The sequence below is a fragment of the Arachis ipaensis genome, chromosome B4 (assembly GCF_059453495.1).
Source record: "Arachis ipaensis isolate K30076 ecotype BB chromosome B4, ASM5945349v1, whole genome shotgun sequence".
Lineage (NCBI taxonomy): Eukaryota > Viridiplantae > Streptophyta > Magnoliopsida > Fabales > Fabaceae > Arachis > Arachis ipaensis.
In genome coordinates this window covers 45,244,039-45,266,033 of record NC_142439.1, presented here as the reverse complement: position 1 = coordinate 45,266,033, position 21,995 = coordinate 45,244,039, and the positions used below count along the sequence as shown (strand labels likewise).

Here is a 21,995-nt window from a genome sequence, read left to right as displayed (position 1 = left end):
TTCGGGTTCACACCTTGGTCATGGTTTCTAGTGATCCATGCGTTAGCATAGAACTCTTGAACCATTAAGATCCCGACTTGTTGAATGGGGTTGGTGAGGATTTCCCAACCTCTTCTTCGAACTTCATGTCGGATCTCTGGATATTCACTCTTTTTGAGCTTGAAGGGGACCTCGGGGATCACCTTTTTCTTGGCCACAACTTCATAGAAGTGGTCTTGATGGACCTTTGAGATGAATCTCTCCATCTTCCATGACTCGGAGGTAGAAGCAATTGCCCTTCCTTTCCTCTTTCTAGAGGTTTCTCCGGCCTTAGGTTCCATTAGTGGTTATGGAAAATAAAAAGCTTTAGCTTTTCCCACACCAAACTTAGAATGGTTGCTCGTCCTCGAGCAAAAAAAAAAAAAAGAAAAAATAAAGGAGTAGAAGAAGAAGAAATGGAGGAGATGGAGGGGGTGTAGGTTCAACTAAGGTGGGTTGAGTGTGTATGATGTGTGGAAATAAAGGTGGTAAGGAGGGGGTGTTTATAGGGTAAGGGAGAGAGGGTAGCCGTGTATGAGGGGTTGGGTTTTGGAGGGAAATGGTTTGAATTTGAATGGTGAGGTAGGTGGGGTTTAATGATGGATAGATGTGAGTGGTGAAGAGGTTGTGGGGAAGAGGGTAAGATTTGATAGGTGAGGGGTGTTTGGGGAAGAGGTTTTGATGGGATTGGTCAAGGGTGTTTGGGGAAGAGTGTTATAGAAAGGTGTGAAGAGGAGAGAAGAAGAGGTGGGGTAGGTGGGGATCCTGTGGGGTCTACAGATCCTGAGGTGTCACAGAATTTGAGTCCCTGCACCATTCTGGCGTTCAAACGCCCATTCTGTGCAAATTCTGGCATTTATGGTTTAGCGTTTAAAGTCCCAGAGTGCTGCCCATTCTGGCGTTTAACGCCAAGAATGCTGCCAGGCTGGGCGTTAAACGCCCATTCTGCTATCCTTACTGGCGTTTAAACGCAAGTAAGCCTGTCCTCTAGGGTGTGCTATTTCTAATGCTATTTTTCATTCTGTTTTTGATTTTTCAGTTGCTTTTGTGACTTCACATTATCATCAACCTAAAGAAAACATAAAATAACAATGGAAAATAAATAAATATAATTAAATAACATTGGGTTGCCTCCTAATAAGCGCTTCTTTAATGTCAATAGCTTGACAGTGAGCTCTTATAGAGCTTCACAGAGACTCAGAGCTTGATGATGGCCTCCCAACACCAAACTTAGAAGTTGAGTGTGGGGGCTCTGTTTGACTTTGTGTTGAGAGAAGCTTTTCATGCTTCCTCTCCATGGTTACAGAAGAATATCCTTGAGCCTTAAACACAAGGTAGTCTGATAAACCACTATTTTATGGATTATATTGTGTTTAATTGTGTGGTTTTATCATGATCCTTACCCACTTATTCATTAAATTAGCATGCATTTATATTTCCTTCCTGAATTCATTACTTGTTTGAAAACTGCTTCCTAGAGACTTTAATCATATATTCTTAATTCTCCTTTATTCCATTCGATGCCGTGATCTTGTGTTGAGTGTTTCAGGCTTTACAGGGCATGAATGAGTTGGAGATTGGAATGGAAGCTAGCAAAAATGGAAGGAACACAAGAAATTGAGGAGATAACTAGCGAGAAGTGACGCGGTCGCATGGCTCACGCGACCGTGCGAAAAAGGACAAATTACAGTGACGCGACCGCATGAATGACGCGACCGCGCGGCATGGAACAGCACGAGTGATGCAGCCGCATGGATGACGCGCCCGTGTGGTAAAGCGAAACGCGAATGACGCGTCCGCATGAGCGACGCGATCGCTGACTTGCGCGATATGCATAATTTGCAGAATCGCTGGGGGCAATACCGGGCCGTATTTTGACCCAGTTTTTGGCCCAAAATAGTAGACTAGAGCCAGAGAACATGCAGAAACCAGGAACAACATTCATTCTATACAATTTTAGTTTTTTTAGATCTAGTTTTATTCCTCCTCTAGGTTTTCTCTCTAGACATTCATAGTTTTAGGATTTTAATTTTTACTCGCTCTTTGCATTGGAACACTGAGAAGAGTTAATACCTCATCAAGACTTCGTCATTCTAATTCGTTTTCTTTACTGGGTACTATTCTTCCATGTTCTTTGCTTTGTTCAATTTTGCCATTGGAATATTTTTATGATTATTTAATACAAGGATTATTTCTTTTATTTTAATTCATTTTAATTTCTAATAATCATGTCTTCTTTTAATTTCCTTTCGTATGTTATGAATTTATTATTTACAATGAGCGAGTAGTCTCTCACTTGATGGGGAGTTGATTGAAAGGAACTCTTGAGTTGGAAGGATTGAAAGAGAAATTGTAATTGGGTTAACTGTTGGATTGCTCTCTAGTCACCAACACCAATCCCTTTGAACTAAGTGGGTTGCAACTCGTGAACAGAAGTAACATTCCAACTTTTTTGACTTTCCTTTACCTGGTAAAGGATAACTAAACAGAACAACCATTAATTATCAATTAATCTTGAAAGCATTCCAACAATAATAGAGATTCCAACTAATCAACTCCCAGTCAAGGCTTTTATTTATATTAATTAATTTCATCAATTTTAATTTCCTGTTTATTCAACTCACTTCTTTGAAAATCTCTGATTAATAAAATAGCACACTTTCCTGCAACTCATTGGGAGACGACCTGGGATTCATACTCCCATTAATTTAAATTTTAATTCTCTGTGACACCTTTCTAAATTGATGAGCGGATTTCTGGCAAGTTAAGAACTATACTTGCAACGTGAATATTTTAACAATTTTTAATTTGCCAATTTCTGCACCCCATCAATTTTTGGCGCCGTTGCCGGGGAGTTGCAATAGAGTGCTAAAAATTATTAATTAGAATTTATTTATTTGCATTTTATTTTATTTTGCTACTATGAGCTGCATGTTTCTTTCGTCAAATGACGCGTTCACTTCCTGATCCGCGCTTGCTAATATTCGATCCTGAAATTGAAAGGACTATTTCATGAATAAGGCGAGATCAGTGTCGGTTAGTCTGCTCTGAGGGCGGATCTGAAAGTGAACTTGAGGAAGAAACCAGCCCCCGTTCTACTGATTCGGTTGTTTTACGTGCAAAAGACATGGCAGCTAGGAGAGTTACCATCCAGGAGGAAGGAGCTCCTGATTTTACGATGCAACCGTTTCAAGCGCATCATCCAGCGGTAGCTACAGATTTTGAAATAAAGACTGCACTGCTAAATTTGATGCCCAAGTTTCATGGCCTACCTGCTCAAGAGCCTATCAAGCACCTGAGAGATTTCCAGGCAGCCTGTTCTACTGTCAGGCGAGACGGTACAGATGAAACTTCAATTCTGCTGAAAGCTTTTCCGTTTACTCTTGAGGGAAAAGCAAGGGAGTGGTACTACACTCAACCTCTAGCAAATGTATCCAACTAGGATACACTCAGAAAAGAGTTTTTGGAGAAATTTTTTCCATCTGAAGTTACTGATAAACTAAGGAAAGACATTTCCATGATCGTTCAGGATGACAATGAGACTCTCTTTGAATACTGGGAGCGCTTCAATAATCTTCTGGAAGTATGCCCCCACCACATGATTGACAAGATAGTGTTACTTAGCTATATCACACAGGGCATGAGGCCCCAAGATAAGAACACATTGGAAAGTGCTAGCAATGGGTCTATGAAGAAGTACAAGACCACTGATGAGGCTTGGCAATTGATCAGCGACTTGGCTAAATCTACTAGGAACCACAGACAGAAGCAAGGCCGTTCAAAAGCCGTTGCAGAAGTATCCTCTAGCAGAGAGACTGCTGCTCTAACTCAGAGTATTTGTGAAATGACCAACTTGCTTAACCAGATGCAATTGAACCAACAACAAGTTCAGCAAGCTCCACCTCCTTCGCCACAGCAAAACCAACAATTAGTCCCGCAGAGAATTTGCGGAATCTGTGCTGATTATAACCATTACACTGATGAATGCCCGCAGCTCCAACAAGAAGACAACATGGTGGCATCCACTCATAATTTCTATGACCGCCCCAACCAAGGGTACAATCCAAGTGGAAATAATAACCATGGATGGCAGGACAATTCTAACCAGAATTGGAGAAACAACAATAACAGAGGAGGCAGAGATAATCAGGGAAATCAGAGGTGGAATAATAACAACAACAGGCAGCAGAATCAACCTTACAGAACACCTCACCTGAGGCAAAACCAAGGACCACAGAACAATCAATAGCAGACCTCTCAATTTACTCATTCTTCTTTATCTCCTAATGAAGAGTTACTACAATCTTTTGAGCGAAGACAACAGACCATGGAAAGTAACATCATGAATAGCATTAATGCCAGTCTAAATGGTCTGACCTCTACTTTGCAAGCTCTTATCTCACAGATTGGATCAATGCAAAATCCCAGTAACCAACCTTCAAGCTCCATTGGAATCCCCTCTCAACCATTACCCAATCCAAAGGGAGGCATTAATGCCATCACCCTAAGGTCTGGAACCACACTGCAGGAAAGGAATCAGGAGGAACCAAGCCCACCAGAACACACCTCAGCTGAAGAGGTAGTAGAAATAGAAGATGTTGAAGAGGAAGAGGACATACAAGACATCGCTGAAGAAGAAGAAGCTCAACCACAGGAGGAAGCACCCAGAGGCGCAAACACTGCAGAAAACACCACCCCTATTCCATTTCCACAAATTGCAAGGAAGTCCAAGAAGCAGCTGGAACCCGACCCTAAAATGGTAGAAATATTCAAAAAGGTTGAGGTAACTGTTCCTCTTTTTGATGTTATTCAACAGGTACCTAAATATGCAAAGTTTCTAAAAGATTTGTGTATCCATAAAGACAAAATTAATGAATTAGAAACTATTCCTTTAGGTAGTTCTATATCTGCTTTAATGGGAGGATTACCTGAAAAATGTAGTGATCCAGGTCCTTGTATAGTTAGTTGTACTATTGGTGGTGTAGTAATTTATGATTGCATGTGTGATTTAGGAGCATGTGTTAGTATAATGCCTTTGTCTATATATGATGTTTTGAGGCTCCCTCCCTTAAAAAGGTCGGCAGCTCGTTTTGTGTTAGCAAATAAAAGCATTATCACAGTGGCTGGAGTTGCTGAAGATGTTTTAGTGAACATTAAAGGGCTTACATTTTCCACTAATTTTTATATCTTGGAGATGCCCCATAATGACTAAGATAAGCCATCATCAATCCTACTTGGAAGACCATTCCTGAAGACATCAAAATTCAAGCTGGATGCATTTTCAGGAATATACTCCTTTGAAATAGATGGCCGCATAGTAATTTTCAATCTGAATGGAGTCATAAACAACCCTCCACAGGATCATTCTATCTTCCAGTGTGATGTCATAGATGAAAGTGTAGCTGAAGTTCACAAGGAAGAGTTTGAAGAGAAACAAATTGGACAAGGTCCAAGTGTGGGGACCCTTTTAACTAACAATGAGGGCACTTCGCCATTTTCACAAGCCCCAGATAATCCAGAGCCTGCTCATGATTAGAAGTTAGAATTGAAACCCCTCCCTCCGTATCTCAAATATGCTTATCTTGAAGATGAGCAGAGATTTCCAGTTATCATTGCAAGGGAACTTACTTCTCAACAAGAAGAGCAGTTACTTGATGTGCTATGGAGGCATAAGAAGGCAATTGGGTGGAGTTTGGCAGACATAGTAGGAATCAACCCTCAAGTATGTGAGCACAGAATATTTCTAGAAGAGGGAGCAAGATCTGTCCGTCAACCCCAAAGAAGATTGAATCCCACTATCTTGGAGGTTGTCAAAAAGGAAGTGACCAGACTATTGAAAGCAGGGATCATCTATCCCATTTCAGACAGTGAATGGGTTAGCCCAGTACAAGTGGTGCCCAAGAAGTCGGGAGTCACTACAGTGAAGAATGAGCATGGAGAGCTTATAGCAACTAAAGTTCAGAACGCTTGGAGAGTTTGCATTGATTACAGGCGTCTCAACCAAGCCACCCGTAAGGATCATTACCCACTTCCATTCATTGATCAAATGCTGGATCGCCTGTCAGGTAAATCACATTATTGCTTTTTAGATGGTTACACAGGTTATTTCCAGATTCATATAGCTCCCGAGGATCAGGAAAAGACCACTTTTACATGTCCTTTTGGGACATATGCTTACAAGAGAATGCCCTTTGGCTTGTGCAATGCACCAGCTACTTTCCAAAAGTGCATGATGAGTCTTTTCTCTGATCTTATTGAGGACTGTATGGAAGTTTTTATGGACGATTTTAGCGTTTATGGTAATTCTTTTAGCCTTTTCTTAGATGGATTATCTAGAGTATTGGATAGATGTGTCAATACAAACCTTGTATTAAATTTTGAAAAATGTCACTTTATGGTAAAACAAGGGATTGTATTAGGACATGTGGTATCTAATAATGGCATTTCTGTAGACCCAGCAAAGGTGAATGTTATTTCTAGTTTACCTTACCCCTCTTCTGTGAGGGAAGTCCGTTCGTTCCTTGGCCATGCAGGTTTTTACAGGAGATTTATTAAGGACTTTAGTAAGGTAGCACTTCCCTTATCCAGATTGCTACAGAAGGATATAGAGTTCGAGTTCAGTGACGATTGTAAAGAAGCGTTTGATAAACAGAAGACCGCTTTGACTCAAGCTCCAATTGTGAGAGGACCAGACTAGAGCCAGCCGTTTGAAATCATGTGCGATGCTTCCAACCATGCAGTAGGAGCAGCGCTGGCTCAGCGTGAAGGTAAGGATCCTTTTGTTATTGCTTATGCGTCTAAGACCTTAGACACTGCCCAGTCCAATTATACTACTACTGAGAAAGAGCTTCTTGCTATTGTTTTTGCTCTGGATAAATTCTGAGCTTATTTACTTGGTACCAGAGTAGTAGTGTATTCGGACCATGCAGCTTTAAAGTATTTATTAGCTAAAAAAGGAGTCCAAACCAAGACTTATACATTGGATACTGCTGTTACAAGAATTTGATTTAGAAATAAAGGATAGGAGTGGTAATCAGAATTTAGTGGCAGACCACTTGAGTCGCCTTGAGCATATTAAGGATGATTCTACTCCTATAGATGATAATTTTCCTTTTGATAACCTGCAAGCAGTATCTGAGGTAGTCCCTTGGTATGCACCTGTTGCTAATTATCTAGTTAGCCGCACATTTCCTCCAAATTTTTCTAAGCATCAAAGAGACAAGCTGAAAAGCGAGTCTAAATATTATATACGGGATGACCCATATTTATGGAGATGTGGCGCTAATCAGGTAATTAGACGTTGTGTGCCTCAATCAGAATTCCAGTCCATTTTAGAGGCCTGTCACTCATCTGAGAGTGGGGGACATTTTGGCCCTCAAAGAACAGCTAGAAAGATCTTAGACTGTGGATTCTGGTGGCCTACTCTTTTTAGAGATGCTGTTGAGTTTTGTAAATCTTGTCTCCCATGCCAAAAATTTGGTAATATATCCAGGAGGGATGAGATGCCTCAACAAATTATGCTTTTCTATGAAATTATTGATGTTTGGGGCATTGACTTCATGGGTCCATTTCCAAATTCTAATGGATATTTTTATATACTATTTGCTATGGATTATGTTTCCAAATGGGTGGAAGCAATTCCTACCCGCACTGATGATGCTAACACTGTTGTTTCCTTTGTGAGAAACCACATTATTTGTCGCTTTGGATCACCACGAGCAATCGTTAGCGATCAAGGCACCCATTTTTGTAACAGGAGACTAACAGGATTAATGAAGAAGCATGGGATAATTCATAAGGTTGTAACAGCATACCATCCTCAGACCAATGGGCAAGCCGAGGTGTCAAACAGAGAAATTAAGCGTATCTTACAAAAGATAGTAAAGCCTCATAGAAAAGACTGGAGCACCAGGCTACAAGATGCACTCTGGGCATATAGAACAGCATACAAGACACCCATTGGGATGAGCCCTTTCCGCTTAGTTTATGGAAAAGCTTGCCATCTACCAGTTGAAGTGGAGCACAAAGCCTTTTGGGCAGTTAAGGAGTGCAACATGGGAATGGAGAAAGCCGGAGCTGAAAGGAAGTTGCAACTGCAAGAACTGGAAAGCCTTCGCCTAGAAGCTTATGAGAATTCAAGAATATACAAGGAGAAAATGAAGGCTATGCATGATCAGAACATCAAGAAAAAGGAGTTCCAACCTGGGGATTTAGTCCTCCTTTACAAATCTCAACTAAGGCTCATGCCAGGTAAGTTGAGATCAAGATGGGAAGGTCCATATAGAGTAGAGAAGGCCGAACCGTACGGAGTTTATCACCTAAGCCATCCTTCAAGCTCTGAACTTATCAAGGTTAATGGACAACGCCTGAAGCTATACCATGGCGAGAAGATGCAGAGAAACAAGGAGCTTGAGATCTTCCTCTTGGAAGATCCCCACATAGCAGAAGATTGAGCTAGTGGAGCGTCCAACTTACGGACGTTAAAGCAAAGTGCTAGGTGGGACACAACCCACCATGGTATGATCGTTCTTTTCTTTATTTTTAGTTTTTCCTATTCAATAACTCTTCTCTTTATCAGTGCATTTCGTGCATTTACATCTGCATATATATATTTAAAAAAAATGAATTGCCACGCGACGCGATCGCATCAGCGACGCGTCCGCATCGCAAGGAGAGTAAAGAACAATAAAAAAAAGAACAGAGAGTCACGCTGGAGCATGGATGGAGGCGTGCCAATAGCACAAATCAACCCACGCGACCGCGTCGCTGACGCGTCGGCATCGCATGGGAATAATAGCCTCCCACGCGACCGCGTGCCTCACGCGGTCGCGTGCCCTGCGTTTCCGACGTAAAAAGGGTGCACAACGAAATATTGTGCGAGAGTGGAGCTGGATTGGTGCTGGACACACAATCCCTACCACGCGATCGCGTCACCGACGCGTCCGCGTCATCCCTTTTCTGAAGCCCACTCACGCGATCGCGCGCCCCATGCGATCGCGTCACCCCAATTTTGGCTAATAAATTAATTTGAACAGAGAGTTGCGCAGGCGCGAGGCTGCACTCGCGCTAGATGCATAATATGGGTCACGCGACCGCGTGACCGACGCGACCGCGTCACCTTACTTCAAGCGCACCCACGCGAACACGTGCCCCACGCGGCCGCGTCGCCTGTGCCGCACAGCTCAACCTAAATTGCCAAATTATCTTATCTTTCTCTCCTCCAAATCCTAGTTTTTCTCTTCCCTCCTTACTTCTTCCTTCCCCCTTCTCCCTTCTATCTCACTTTTCACTCTCTCTCTCCCTCACTTCCATTAACAAAGGTTTTTTTTCTTTTTTTCACCCTTTTCTTTTCTACCATTCTTCTTATCTTATATGTTATTTTTTTTCTTTTTCTTTTCATTAATCTTATTTTCTTTCTTTTTCTTTTCCTTTTTACATGGTGTTAGAAATTTATTTGAGTCATTATTCCTCATTATATGCTTGTGGATTGTTGCAAAGTGTTTGACAATTATTATTATTCTTTTTAAGGGATTGCTTGCATGTTCACCTTCATATTTTCTATACCTTATTCACCATGCATGCTATGTGTTTGTGAAAAAGCCCATATAGCATTATGCACTCCTCTATGTTATTTTACTATTCAATGCTTGCTTTTCACAAATTCCCTTTACTATTGTATTAATTGAATTTAATTGTCAATACAAATATGATGGTTTGTTACAAAGTATTGCTTGGTCTACGCTACTCATGCCCTTTTTCTGGCATGCCAATAAACACCTTGTATTCACTTATCATTATATGCACTTGCTATTTTCTCTTAATGATTTTTCACATGTACTCATGAGCGTGTGTTCACATCATTTATCTTTTTATGTGCATTTATAACCATCCTCTTCCGTTCTCTTCATTGCTATATATCTCTTTAAATTTAATTTCCTTTCTCTTTTTTTTTTCAGGATGGCCACCAGGAAAGGAAAAGAGAAAGCTACTCCCAAACACCCAGCAAGAAGAGGCACTAAACGAGCATTAGTGGCAGAGCCTTCTTCAACTGCAGTCAAGCCCTCAACAAAGAGAGTTAAGAGGATCATCAAGGTTGATAAAAAGGAGAAAGCCTTTCCAGCAAAGGACACTGCGTGATTTCCAAATCGCTACTGTGAGCAGATGTTCCCTATTCTAGCTGAAAGGAGTTACAACAACGAACACCTTCTTATCCTCCCGCCCAATATTGCTACTTTTGTTGAGCCACAAATTGAACAAAGACAATGGGGTTTCCTATAGAGACAGCCAAGGCAGGTCAATCTTTCTTGGGTAGTCGAGTTCTACTCTAACTTCTACCTGCCTACTCTACAGTCTGTCTATGTACGTCAGAAGTAAGTCCCCATTACAGAAGAGGCTATTCAACAAACTTTGAGTATTCCCCCTATTCCAGAAGGATTGGACGCCTTTCAAGAAGCCGCACTCAAGCGCCAGATGTACCAATTTGACTGGGAAGCTGTTCTCAGAGTTATCGCACTACTTGGCAGCCGTTGGATCTACAGATACTATCGTACCCGCCCTAAGGGAATATCGGCTTCAACACTTACCTTGGAGGCTCGCGTATGGGCACAGATCATGTCCCATTACGTCTTTCCGAGCACTCACGAGTCCTCCTTCATTGCGGACATGGCTGTTCTACTATGGTGCATCCTTACAAACCAACCTCTGAATCTATCACGACATATCCGGAATGCCATGGGACACGTACAAATCGCGAGCAACCTACCTTTTCCCGCCTTGGTCTCAGATCTTGTCTCAGCAGCCGGAGTCTCCTACAGAGCTGGGGACACCAAAGCCATGCTTCCACGGGATGATCAGTATGTCCCTAACGGGAAGTACCTCAAACTTCTAGCAGCCACTACAAGCCTTCCTACTGCTCCAGTTGAAGATATTCCTTCTTCAACACCACAAGCACCTACAACTAATGAATTGCTCCAGCAGATAATCAAAAGGTTGGATCGGCAAGAACAGAAAGTAAAGATGCGAGAATGCCGTAACAACCGAAGATTCAAACACCTCAGGGAGCTACTTCGAGGGGATTGCAGAGACTCAGACACCCCGGAATCCACTTCTTTTACCAGCACAGGGAGCCATGATGGTCCCGACTGTGGAGATACTGCTACCAGCCCACCCCTGTTCCTGACAGATGGCACCGAGGACGGTGCAAAGCCTTAAGTGTGGGGAGGTCGGTCAGTACCTGACTTCCGGAGGTAATTTCACTTCCCTAGCACCAATAAATTAGGATTTTAGTTAGATTTTCTTTCTTTTATAAAATAGCATAAATTGTATAGTAATAGGTTAGTCGCATGCATGTTCTACTTGATTGAAAAGACAATAAGTTTCTTCTAAGACTCTATCTTTGGAACAAAATTTCACTAATTTTTAAAATTTTTATGATAAATTTGCTTGAAATGTATTTGGAACATGATGTTTGAGCTAAAGAACACACAACCTGTGAAGATTTGAGCCTTTATGTGTGGTTACATTATTTAACCATAATTATTTTATTCTTGTGTGTTTACTTCTCTATGATTGTAATCTATATTTTGTTTTATCTTATATGTCTGATATTTATTATATCTGTATGCCTGCACATGATTGAGGCCATTATTTGTTTGAACTCACTTATCCAAAGTAAGCCTACCCTTTTCAATTACTTTTGTTAACCACTTTGAGCCTTTAAATCCCATTTGTTCTATATTTTACCACATTACTAACCTTAAGCAGAAAAACAATTGTATATCCCAAATTGAATCTTTGGTTAGCTTAAGATAGAATTGTGTGTGCTAGTTAAGTATGGAAAATTGTGGGAACAAAAGTTGTTATGGGAATGTGTCATGAGAATTTAATGGGAATTTGGATACCTAGTCATGTGAAATTATAAGAATTAAAAATCTATGTGCATTGATAAGCTATTTTTATTTTCAAAATATATATATATATATATATATATATATATATATATATATATATATAATAAAAATTAAAATATCAATAAATAAATAAAAATTAAAATATCAATAAATAAATAAGGGGACAAAATTACCCCAATATTGAATTCAGAATTCGAAGATCAATGCACATATGATAAAATCAAAATAAAAAGTTGATACATGAGTATGGATTGAAAAAGGGAATTCTGGGTAGCTAGTTACGATCTTTAAGGTTACATTAAAAATATATAGGTTGGGTCGAAGCTTGGGTTAATTAAAGATTCAATTTATAAGCTCACTTAACCATATGTATATCCTTACCCTTACCTTGGCCCCATTACAACCTTGAAAAGACCTCATGATGTTTGCATTGGTATATTAACTGTTGTTGATTGGTTAAGAGAAGAACAAAAGCTAGAAATCATGATTAGAGAAGGATAGAGTGATTACCCTATACAGTAGATATTAGAGCGTACATACATTATCAGTGAGGGTTCAATGTTTGAATTTTCATGTTCCCTGCTTTCATGAGCTATCTTCTTGCACTTTTATCTGTTTTACTGTATAATGAAAGAATTAGTGGGATTTGATTTGTAATTATTTGGAAGAGCTTATTTACTTTTGATCAAGTGGGCAAGAATCATATAGTTGCATTTATTTATATATATAGGATTGCATTGCATGGGTTTCTACATGTTCATACTTATTTACTTTATCTCCTTCAATTAAGCATGAGGACATGCCAATGTTTAAGTGTGGGGAGGTTGATAAACCACTATTTTATGGTTTATATTGTGTTTAATTGTGTGGTTTTATCATGATCCTTACCCACTTATTCATTAAATTAGCATGCATTTATATTTCCTTCTTGAATTTATTACATGTTTGAAAACTTCTTCCTAGAGACTTTAATCATATATTCTTAATTCTCCTTTATTCCATTCGATGCCGTGATATGTGTGTTGAGTGTTTCAGGCTTTACAGGGCATCAATGAGTTGGAGATTGGAATGGAAGCTAGCAAAAATGGAAGGAACACAAGAAATTAAGGAGATAACTAGCGAGAAGTGACGCGGTCGCATGGCTCATGCGACCGCGCGAAAAAGGACAAATTGCAGTGATGCGGCCGCATGGATGACGCGCCCGCATGGTAAAGCGAAACGCGAATGACGCGTCCGCATGAGCGACGCGATCGCGTGACTTGCGCGATCTGCATAATTTAGAGAATCGCTGGGGCAATACCGGGCCGTATTTTGACCCAATTTTCAGCCCAGAACAATAGACTAGAGCCAGAGAACATGCAGAAATCAGGAACAACATTCATTCTACACAGTTTTAGTTTTTTTAGATCTAGTTTTATTCCTCCTCTAGGTTTTCTCTCTAGACATTCATAGTTTTAGGATTTTAATATTTACTCGCTCTTTGCATTGGAACACTGAGAAGAGTTAATACCTCATCAAGACTCTGTCATTCTAATTCATTTTCTTTACTGGGTACTATTCTTCCATGTTCTTTGCTTTGTTCAATTTTGCCATTGGAATATTTTTATGATTATTTAATACAAGGATTATTTATTTTATTTTAATTCATTTTAATTTCTAATAATCACATCTTCTTTTAATTTCCTTTCGTATGTTATGAATTTATTATTTACGATGAGCGAGTAGTCTCTCACTTGATGGGGAGTTAATTGAAAGGAACTCTTGAGTTGGAAGGATTGAAAGAGAAATTGTAATTGGGTTAACTGTTGGATTGATCTCTAGTCACCAACACCAATCCTTTTGAACTAAGTGGGTTGCAACTCGTGAACAGAAGTAACATTCCAACTTGTTTGACTTTTCTTTACCTGGTAAAGGATAACTAAACAGAACAACCATTAATTATCAATTAATCTTGAAAGCATTCCAACAATAATAGAGATTCCAACTAATCAACTCCCAGTCAAGGCTTTTATTTAGATTAATTAATTTCATCAATTTTAATTTCCTGTTTATTCAACTCACTTCTTTGAAAATCTCTGATTAATAAAATAGCACACTTTCCTGCAACTCGTTAGGAGACGACCTGGGATTCATACTCCCAGTAATTTAAATTTTAATTCTCTGTGACACCTTTCTAAATTGATGAGCGGATTTCTAGCAAGTTAAGAACTATACTTGCAACGTGAATATTTTAACAATTTTTAATTTTCCAATTTCTGCACCCCATCATAGTCCTCATTCAATTGCAGGACTAACTCTCCTCTGTCCACATCAATCACAGCTCTTGCTGTAGCTAGGAAGGGTCTTCCAAGGATGATAGAATCATCTTCATCCTTCCCAGTGTCCAGGATTATGAAGTCAGCAGGGATGTAATAGCCTTCAACCTTCACTTAGACATCCTCTACAAGTCCATAAGCCTGTTTCCTTGAATTGTCTGCCATCTCTAGTGAGATTTTAGCAGCTTGTACCTCAAAGATCCCTAGTTTCTCTATTACAGAGAGGGACATGAGGTTTATCCCTGACCCCAGGTCACACAGAGCCTTCTCAAAGGTCATGGTGCCTATGGTACAAGGTATTAAGAACTTTCCAGGATCTCATTTCTTCTGAGGTAATTTCAGTTGAACCAGATCATTTAGTTCATTGATGAGCATTGGAGGGTTCATCCTCCCAAGTCTCATTACCAAATAACTTGGCATTCAGCTTTATGATTGCTCCTAGATATTGAGCAACTTGCTCTTCAGTAATATCTTCATCCTCTTCAGAGGAAGAATACTCATCAGAGCTCATGAATGGCAACAGTGAGTTCAGTGGAAACTCTATGGTCTCTATATGAGCCTCAGATTCCTTGGGTTCCTCATTAGGGAACTCTTTGGATGCTAGTGGACGTCCATTGAAGTCTTCCTCACTGGAAATCACTGCCTTTTCTTCCTCACTAGGTTCGGCCATATTGGTTATATTTATGGCCTTGCACTCTCTTTTTGGATTCTCTTCTGTATTACTTGGGAGAGTACTAGGATGGAGTTTAGTAACTCTTTTACTCAGCTGACCCACTTGTGCCTCCAAATTTCTAATGGAGGACTTTGCTTCAGTCATGAAACTGAGAGTGGTCTTAGATAGATCAGAGACTACAGTTGCTAAGTCAGAGTGGCTCTGCTTAGAATTCTCTGTCTATTGCTGAGAAGATGATAGAAATGGTTTGCTATTGCCAAACCTATTTCTCCCACCATTATTATTATTATTGTAGCCTTGATTAGGCATCTGTTGATCCTTCCATGAGAGATTAGGATGATTCCTCCATGAAGGATTGTAGGTGTTTCCATCGGATTCTCCCATGTAATTCACCTCTTCCATTGCAGGATTCTCAGGGTCATAGGCTTCTTCTTCAGAAGAAGCTTCCTTAGTACTGCCTGTTGCAGCTTGCATTCCAGATAGACTCTGAGAAATCATATTGACTTGCTGAGTGAATATTTTGTTCTGAGCCAATATTGCATTCAGAGTATCAATATCAAGAACTCCTTTCTTCTGAGTTGTCCCATTATTCACAGGATTCCTTTAAGAAGTGTACATGAACTGGTTATTTGCAACCATTTCAATGAGTTCCTGGGCTTCTACAGGCGTCTTCTTCAGATGAAGAGATCCTCCAGTAGAGTGGTCTAATGACATCTTGGACAATTCAGACAGACCATCATAGAATATACATATGTTGCTCCATTATGAAAACATGTCAGAAGGACACTTTCTGATCAATTGCTTGTATCTTTCCCAAGCTTCATAGAGGGATTCACCTTCCTTCTGTCTGAAGGTTTGGACTTCCACTCTAAGCTTGCTCAACTTCTGAGGTGGAAAGAATTTGGCCAAGAAAGCATTGACCAACTTTTTCCAAGAGTTCAGGCTATCTTTCGGTTGTGAGTCCAACCATGTCCTAGCTCTGTCTTTTACAGCAAAGGGGAAAAGAATAAGTCTGTAGACCTCAGGATTAACCCCATTGGTCTTAACAGTGTCACAGATTTGTAACAATTCTGCTAAAAACTGATGAGGATCTTCCAATGGAAGTCCATGGTACTTGCAATTCTGCTACATTAGAGAAACTAATTGAGGTTTAAACTCAAAGTTGTTTGCTCCAATTGTAGGAATTGAGATGTTCCTTCCATAGAAGTCAGAAGAGGGTGCAATAAAGTCACCAAACGTCTTCCTTGCATCTCCACCATTGTTGTTGGGTTCGGCCATCCCTTCTTCTTTTTCGAAAAATTCTGTCAGTTCCTCTCTAGAGTGTTGTGCTTTAGCTTCTCTTAGCTTTCTCTTTAGAGTCCTTTCAGGTTCTGGATCAGCTTCAACAAGAATGTTCTTATCCTTGCTCCTGCTCATATGAAAAAGAAGAGAACAAAAAAGAATAGGAATTCTCTATGTCACAGTATAGAGATTCCTTTATGTGAGTAGAAGAATAGAAGAGTAGAATGAAGAAGAGAGAAGATGAAGAATTCGAACACAGAGAGGGAGAGAGGGTTCGAATTATAAGAAGAAGAGAAGTGTTAGTGATTAAATAAATAAATAGAAAGAGATGAGAGAGAGAGAATTCGAATTTTAAATTAAAATAAAAGGAAAATATTTTTATTTTTATTTTAATTATTGGTTAGTATTCGAAATTTAAAAAGAGAAATAGAATAAAATTAGAATTTAAAATAATTAGTTAATTAAAAAGAATTTTGAAAAAGGGGTTAGTGATTTTCGAAAATTGGAGAGAGAAAATTAGTTAGGTGGTTTTGAAAAAGATATGATTGAAATAGTAAACTTTTAAAATCAAACAAAAAGTCAAGTAGTTAATTGAAAAATATTTGAAAATCAATTTTGAAAAGATAAGAAGTTAGAAAAGATTTTGAAATTGATTTTGAAAAATATATGATTGAAATTTATTTTGAAAAAGATTTGAAAAGGAAATTAAAAAGATTTAATTTTTGAAATTAAAGTTGATTACTTGACTAACAAGAAACTAAAAGATATGATTTAAGAATTTAAATATTGATCCTTTCTTAATAGGCAAGTAACAACTTGAAAATTTTTTAATCTAAACATTAAATGTTAGCCTTAATTTTGAAAATATGAAATAAAAATAAGAAAAAGATTTTGAAAATCAATTTTGAAAATTTTCGAAAATAAAAAAAATGAAAAAGATTTGATTTTTGAAAAAGATTTGAAAAAGATAGAATTTTTAATTTGAAATTTTGACTTGACTAACAAGAAACAACTAAATTTTAAAAGTTTTGACTGAATCAACTCAAATATTTGAAATTTATGAGAAGAATAAGGGAAAGATATATTTTTTTTATTTTTGAATTTTAATGAGGAAAGAGAAAAACATCAAAATGAAACATGACATAAAAATTATGAATCAAAACAAGAAAAATATGCAAGAACACTTTGAATGTCAAGATGAACACCAAGAACACTTTGAAGATCATGATGAACATCAAGAACATATTTTTGAAAGTTTTTAAGAAAAGAAAAACATGCAAGACACCAAACTTAAAAATTTTTAATCTATAGACACTAATAATTCAAGAATGCATAAGAAAAACAAGAAAAGACAAAAAACAAGAAAAACTGAAGATCAAACAAGGAAAATCATCAAGAACAATTTGAAGATCAAGAAAGAACACATGATGAATTTTCAAAAATTTAAAGAAAATTAAAAGCATGCAATTGACATCAGACTTAAAATTTGACTCTAGACTCAAACAAGAAACACAAAATATTTTTGGTTTTTATGATTTTATTAAATTTTTTTGGATTTTTCGAAAATTATGTTGGAAAAAGAAAATAAATAAATTCAAAATTCTTAATATGAATTCCAGGAATCATGCAATGTTAGTCTAAAGCTTCGGTCCAAAAATTTAGACATGGCTTAATAGCCAGCCAAGCTTTATGTGAAAGCTTCGGTCCAAAAGATTAGACATGGCCAATGACCAGCCAAGCTTCAGCAGAGCATTACATACAACAGCCAAATTGATAGGAATCAAAAAGTTCCTGCAATGATAAGTTGAAGCCTCAGTCCAACAGAATTTAGACATGGCTTAGCAGCCAGCCAGGCTTCACATATCATCTGAAACTCTAGAATTCATTCTTAAAAATTATGAAGAATAAAACAAAATTTTTGTATAATTTTTTTGAATTTTTTGAAAATAAAAAGCTTAAAAATAAAATAAAATTACCTAATCTGAGCAACAAGATGAACCGTTAGTTATCCAAACTCGAACAATCCTCGCAACGGTGCCAAAAACTTGGTACGCGAAATCATGATTGTTCGTTCCCTGTCTACATCGCCAAAAACTTGATGTGGAAGAACGTGATCTCATCTTTTACACAAATCCGTGCAACTAACCAGCAAGTGCACTGGGTCGTCCAAGTAATAAACCTTACGTGAGTAAGGGTTGATCCCACGGAGATTGTCGGCTTGAAGCAAGCTATGGTCATCCTTGTAAATCTCTGTCAGGTGGATTCAAGTGGTTATAAGGTTTTGATAATTAAAATATAAATAAAATATAAAATAAGATAGAGATACTTATGTAATGCATTGGTGGGAATTTTAGATAAGCGTTTGGAGATGCTTTGTTGCTTCTGAACTTCTGCTTTCCTATTGCCTTCTTCCAACCATGTGTTACCTCCTTCCATGGCAAGCTGTATGATCCTTTTTGGATGAAAACAAATCTATATGCGCTGTCACCGCACGGCTAATCATCTGTCGGTTCCCGCTAGCGTCGGAATAGGACCATTGTCCTTTTGCACACTGTCACTGCGCCCAACATTCGCAAGTTTGAAGCTCGTAACAGTCATCCATTCCCAGATCCTACTCAGAATACCACAGACAAGGCTTAGACTTTCTGGATCTCAGGAATGCTGCCAATGGTTCTAATCTGTACCCCGAAGGTTCTAATCTCAGATTCAGATGCTCTGTTGTCAGGAGAGATGATGTGAATCGTTGATTAGGGACCCAAGAGAATATACTCCGGTTGTCGTCCAATGACTACGTTGAACATCATGTAGACCGCTTTGTGATTGTCAGGTACGCGATCCTGGCTAAGCGAGTAACGAAGATTGGGTGATTGTCATGGGTCACCCCTTCATTCTAACTTAACTAAATTAAGAACAAGAGTATATCTTGGAGAAGAAGTAGGCCTGAATTGAAGGAAAAATAGTAGTAGTTGCATTAATTCATGAAGAACAGCAGAGCTCCACACCTTAATCTATGGGGTGTAGAAACTCCACCGTAGAAAATACATAAGTGAAAAGAGGTTTAGACATGGCCGTGAGGCCAGCCTCCAAATGTGTACAATAGTCTATGATAATAAGCTTGATAAAAAGACTTCAGGCCTAAATAAATCTCTAAAAGTAGTTTTTATACTAAACTTGTAGCCTAGGGTTACAGAAAATGAGTAACTAAGTGTAGATAGTGCAGAAATCCACTTCCGGGGCCCACTTGGTGTGTTCTTGGGCTGAGCATTGAAGCTTTTTCGTGATTAGGCTGTTTTTGGAGTTAAACGCTAGCTTTGGTGCCAGTTTGGGCGTTTAACTCCAATTCCGGTGCCAGTTTGGGCGTTTTACCCCAGAAATTTTAGGCTGAATTTGAATGCCAGTTTGGGCCATCAAATCTCAGGCAAAGTATAAACTATTATATAATGTTGGAAAGCCCAGGATGTCTACTTTCCAACGCAATTGAGAGCGCACCAATTGGGATTTTGTACCTCCAGAAAATTCACTTCGAGTGCAGGGAGGTCAGAATCTAACAGCATCTGCAGTCCTTTTTCAGCATCTGAATCAGATTTTTGCTCAGGTCCCTCAATTTCAGCCAGAAAATACCTGAAATCACAGAAAAACACACAAACTCATAGTAAAGTTCAGAAATGTGATTTTTGAATAAAAACTAATAAAAATATAATAAAAAGTAATTAAAACATACTAAAAACTATGCAAAAACAATGCCAAAAGGGTATAAATTATCCGCTCATCAAAGACATTTCAAAAAATTAACTTTTCAGCATTAGTCATTAAGTAGCATGCATTTGCCAGCATCACCTTTTTTCTACCATTTGTTTTCTTGGGGTGAAGGTTCTTTTGAATGCGCATTTCTTGCAGGTCATATAGAGCATTTGTGTGATCTTTTGTCTTGCCAAAAATTTCCAACAGAGTTCCAAGAATACAGTCGACTATGTTCTTTTCTATGTCCAACACATTTAGATTAAGTCGTGATGTGTTATACTACCAATAAGGTAAATTAAAGAATATTAACCTTTTCTTCCATGGACCATATTTTTTTGGTTTTAGTTTCCCAAATGAATTTTCTATAGACTCCAACTAACTTAAAGCTTCATTACCCATCAATAATGGTGGAGCTTGCTTATGTTCTACTCTTCCATTGAAAGATCTCTTGTTAGCTCTCCATGGATGATCCTCATGCAAAAGGATACGATGACCCATGTAGAACAAGTCCCATGGTTTACAACAAGGGCAAGCTAGCTTTGTAACACCCTACTTACCCTAAGCCTTACCTCTATCCGTAAAGCAAAGGCTAATCAAGGGTTACGACAGTTCTAAGGCTTATACATATTTATATATAGAAGGAAATAATATATTCTAGAAGCCTGATGAAGGATTAAGCTCAAAGACAGAATTACAAAAGCGTGAAACATTCACACGAAGCTAACGCATAAGATACAAGGTATAGGTATAAGAGAATAAAACATATATAAATATAAGAATATAATAATCATAGAGAACTAGCCGCAGCTTGTGGAGTTTAAGCCGACTAGTTACAAATAGAAAGATACAGAGCTTTAGAATTAAAACAGCTTATACAACCAATCTCTCAAATAAGCCTCTAAGACTATAAAGATAAATATACAAAAGGTGAGAGAATACTATGACAAAAGTAAAACAAAAATAAACAAGGAACGAACCATACTCTGCTCTGTCACCATATCCGTAATCTCACTGAAGTAGATTACGACCTGCGTCTGAAAAACAACAACAAAGTATGGAATGAGAACCGGAGGTTCTCAGTATGGTAACAGTGCCCAATGATGTAAGATGTAAGTTTTCGGGACGCCGAAGGTAATCTTAGAACTTCACATCACATACGAATATTCAAGCTTAACAAAATAAAATAAATACATAAGAAACTTAAACCATAAACCGGGTTATCTAAACTTAGGGGAATTCTAACTAATACTAACCACACCGCTGTATCCCACAGCCTTCGCCAACCTAACCTCCGTGCGATCCCATCGCCACCACCTACCTAACCTCCTTAGCACCAGACAAACACAAGATAAATGCAAGCAAGTAAAATATAGATAGTATTCATTTACAGCAAGTGATTCAAGAAGCAAGTAGGCATGTTATACAGTTAGGCAAACTCAAGTAATTTTTAATAGTTTTTAGTAGTTTTTGTTTAGTTTTTATTGAGTTGTTATAGGTTTTAGTGTTAAATTTACATTTTTGGATTCTACTATGAGTTTTTGTATTTTTGGACAATTTCAGGTAATTTCTAGTTGAAATTGAGGAGCTGGAGCAGAAGTCTGATTCAGAGACAAAGGAAGCACTGCAAATACTGTCCAAATCTGACCTGCCTGCATTCGGAAGAGCTTTTCTGGAGCTACAGAAGTCCAAATGGAGCATTCTCAATAGATATAGAAAGCTGACTTCCAGAGCTTTTTCGTAATAGATAATAGTCTATACCTTGCTTCGGATTAGAAGGCCCAAAATCAGCGTTCAACGGCAGCCATGTGACCAGTTCTGGCGTCCAGCGCCAGAAAGGGATTCCAAGCTGGAGTCCAACGCCCAAAAAGGTGCCAGGACTGGAGTTCAATGCCCAAGGAAGCCGAAGCACATGGATTTCATCAAAGCTCAGCCTAAACACTCACAAAGTGGGCCCTAGAAGTGGATTTTAGCACTAAATAGACTGTTTTACCCTTACTAGTCATCTGTTTAGTATTTAAGTGTTATTCTACATGATTTTCGTAGAGAACATACTACCAT

The 21,995-nt window shown here is 38.6% G+C and overlaps 1 protein-coding gene and 2 non-coding genes across 3 annotated transcripts; 2 read left to right on the top strand and 1 right to left on the bottom strand.

The window, feature by feature from the left end:
• Nucleotides 1–3,514: 3,514 nt before the first annotated feature.
• LOC148567398 (small nucleolar RNA R71) lies at nucleotides 3,515–3,622 on the bottom strand. Its single transcript, XR_015882295.1, has one exon. It is a non-coding gene; the product is annotated as a small nucleolar RNA R71 (small nucleolar RNA).
• Nucleotides 3,623–10,488: 6,866 nt separating this feature from the next.
• Nucleotides 10,489–11,229, top strand: LOC148567397 (uncharacterized). Its single transcript, XM_088483804.1, has one exon. It carries the CDS (start codon nucleotides 10,489–10,491, stop codon nucleotides 11,227–11,229), a length of 741 nt encoding a protein of 246 aa, XP_088339930.1.
• Nucleotides 11,230–15,687: 4,458 nt separating this feature from the next.
• LOC148567396 (small nucleolar RNA R71) lies at nucleotides 15,688–15,791 on the top strand. The gene has a single exon (XR_015882163.1). It is a non-coding gene; the product is annotated as a small nucleolar RNA R71 (small nucleolar RNA).
• Nucleotides 15,792–21,995: the final 6,204 nt, after the last annotated feature.

Bases quoted from the DNA above. Each gene is read 5' to 3' on its own strand.
- LOC148567397 (XM_088483804.1), top strand. From the start codon at position 10,489: ATGTACCAATTTGACTGGGAAGCTGTTCTCAGAGTTATCGCACTACTT.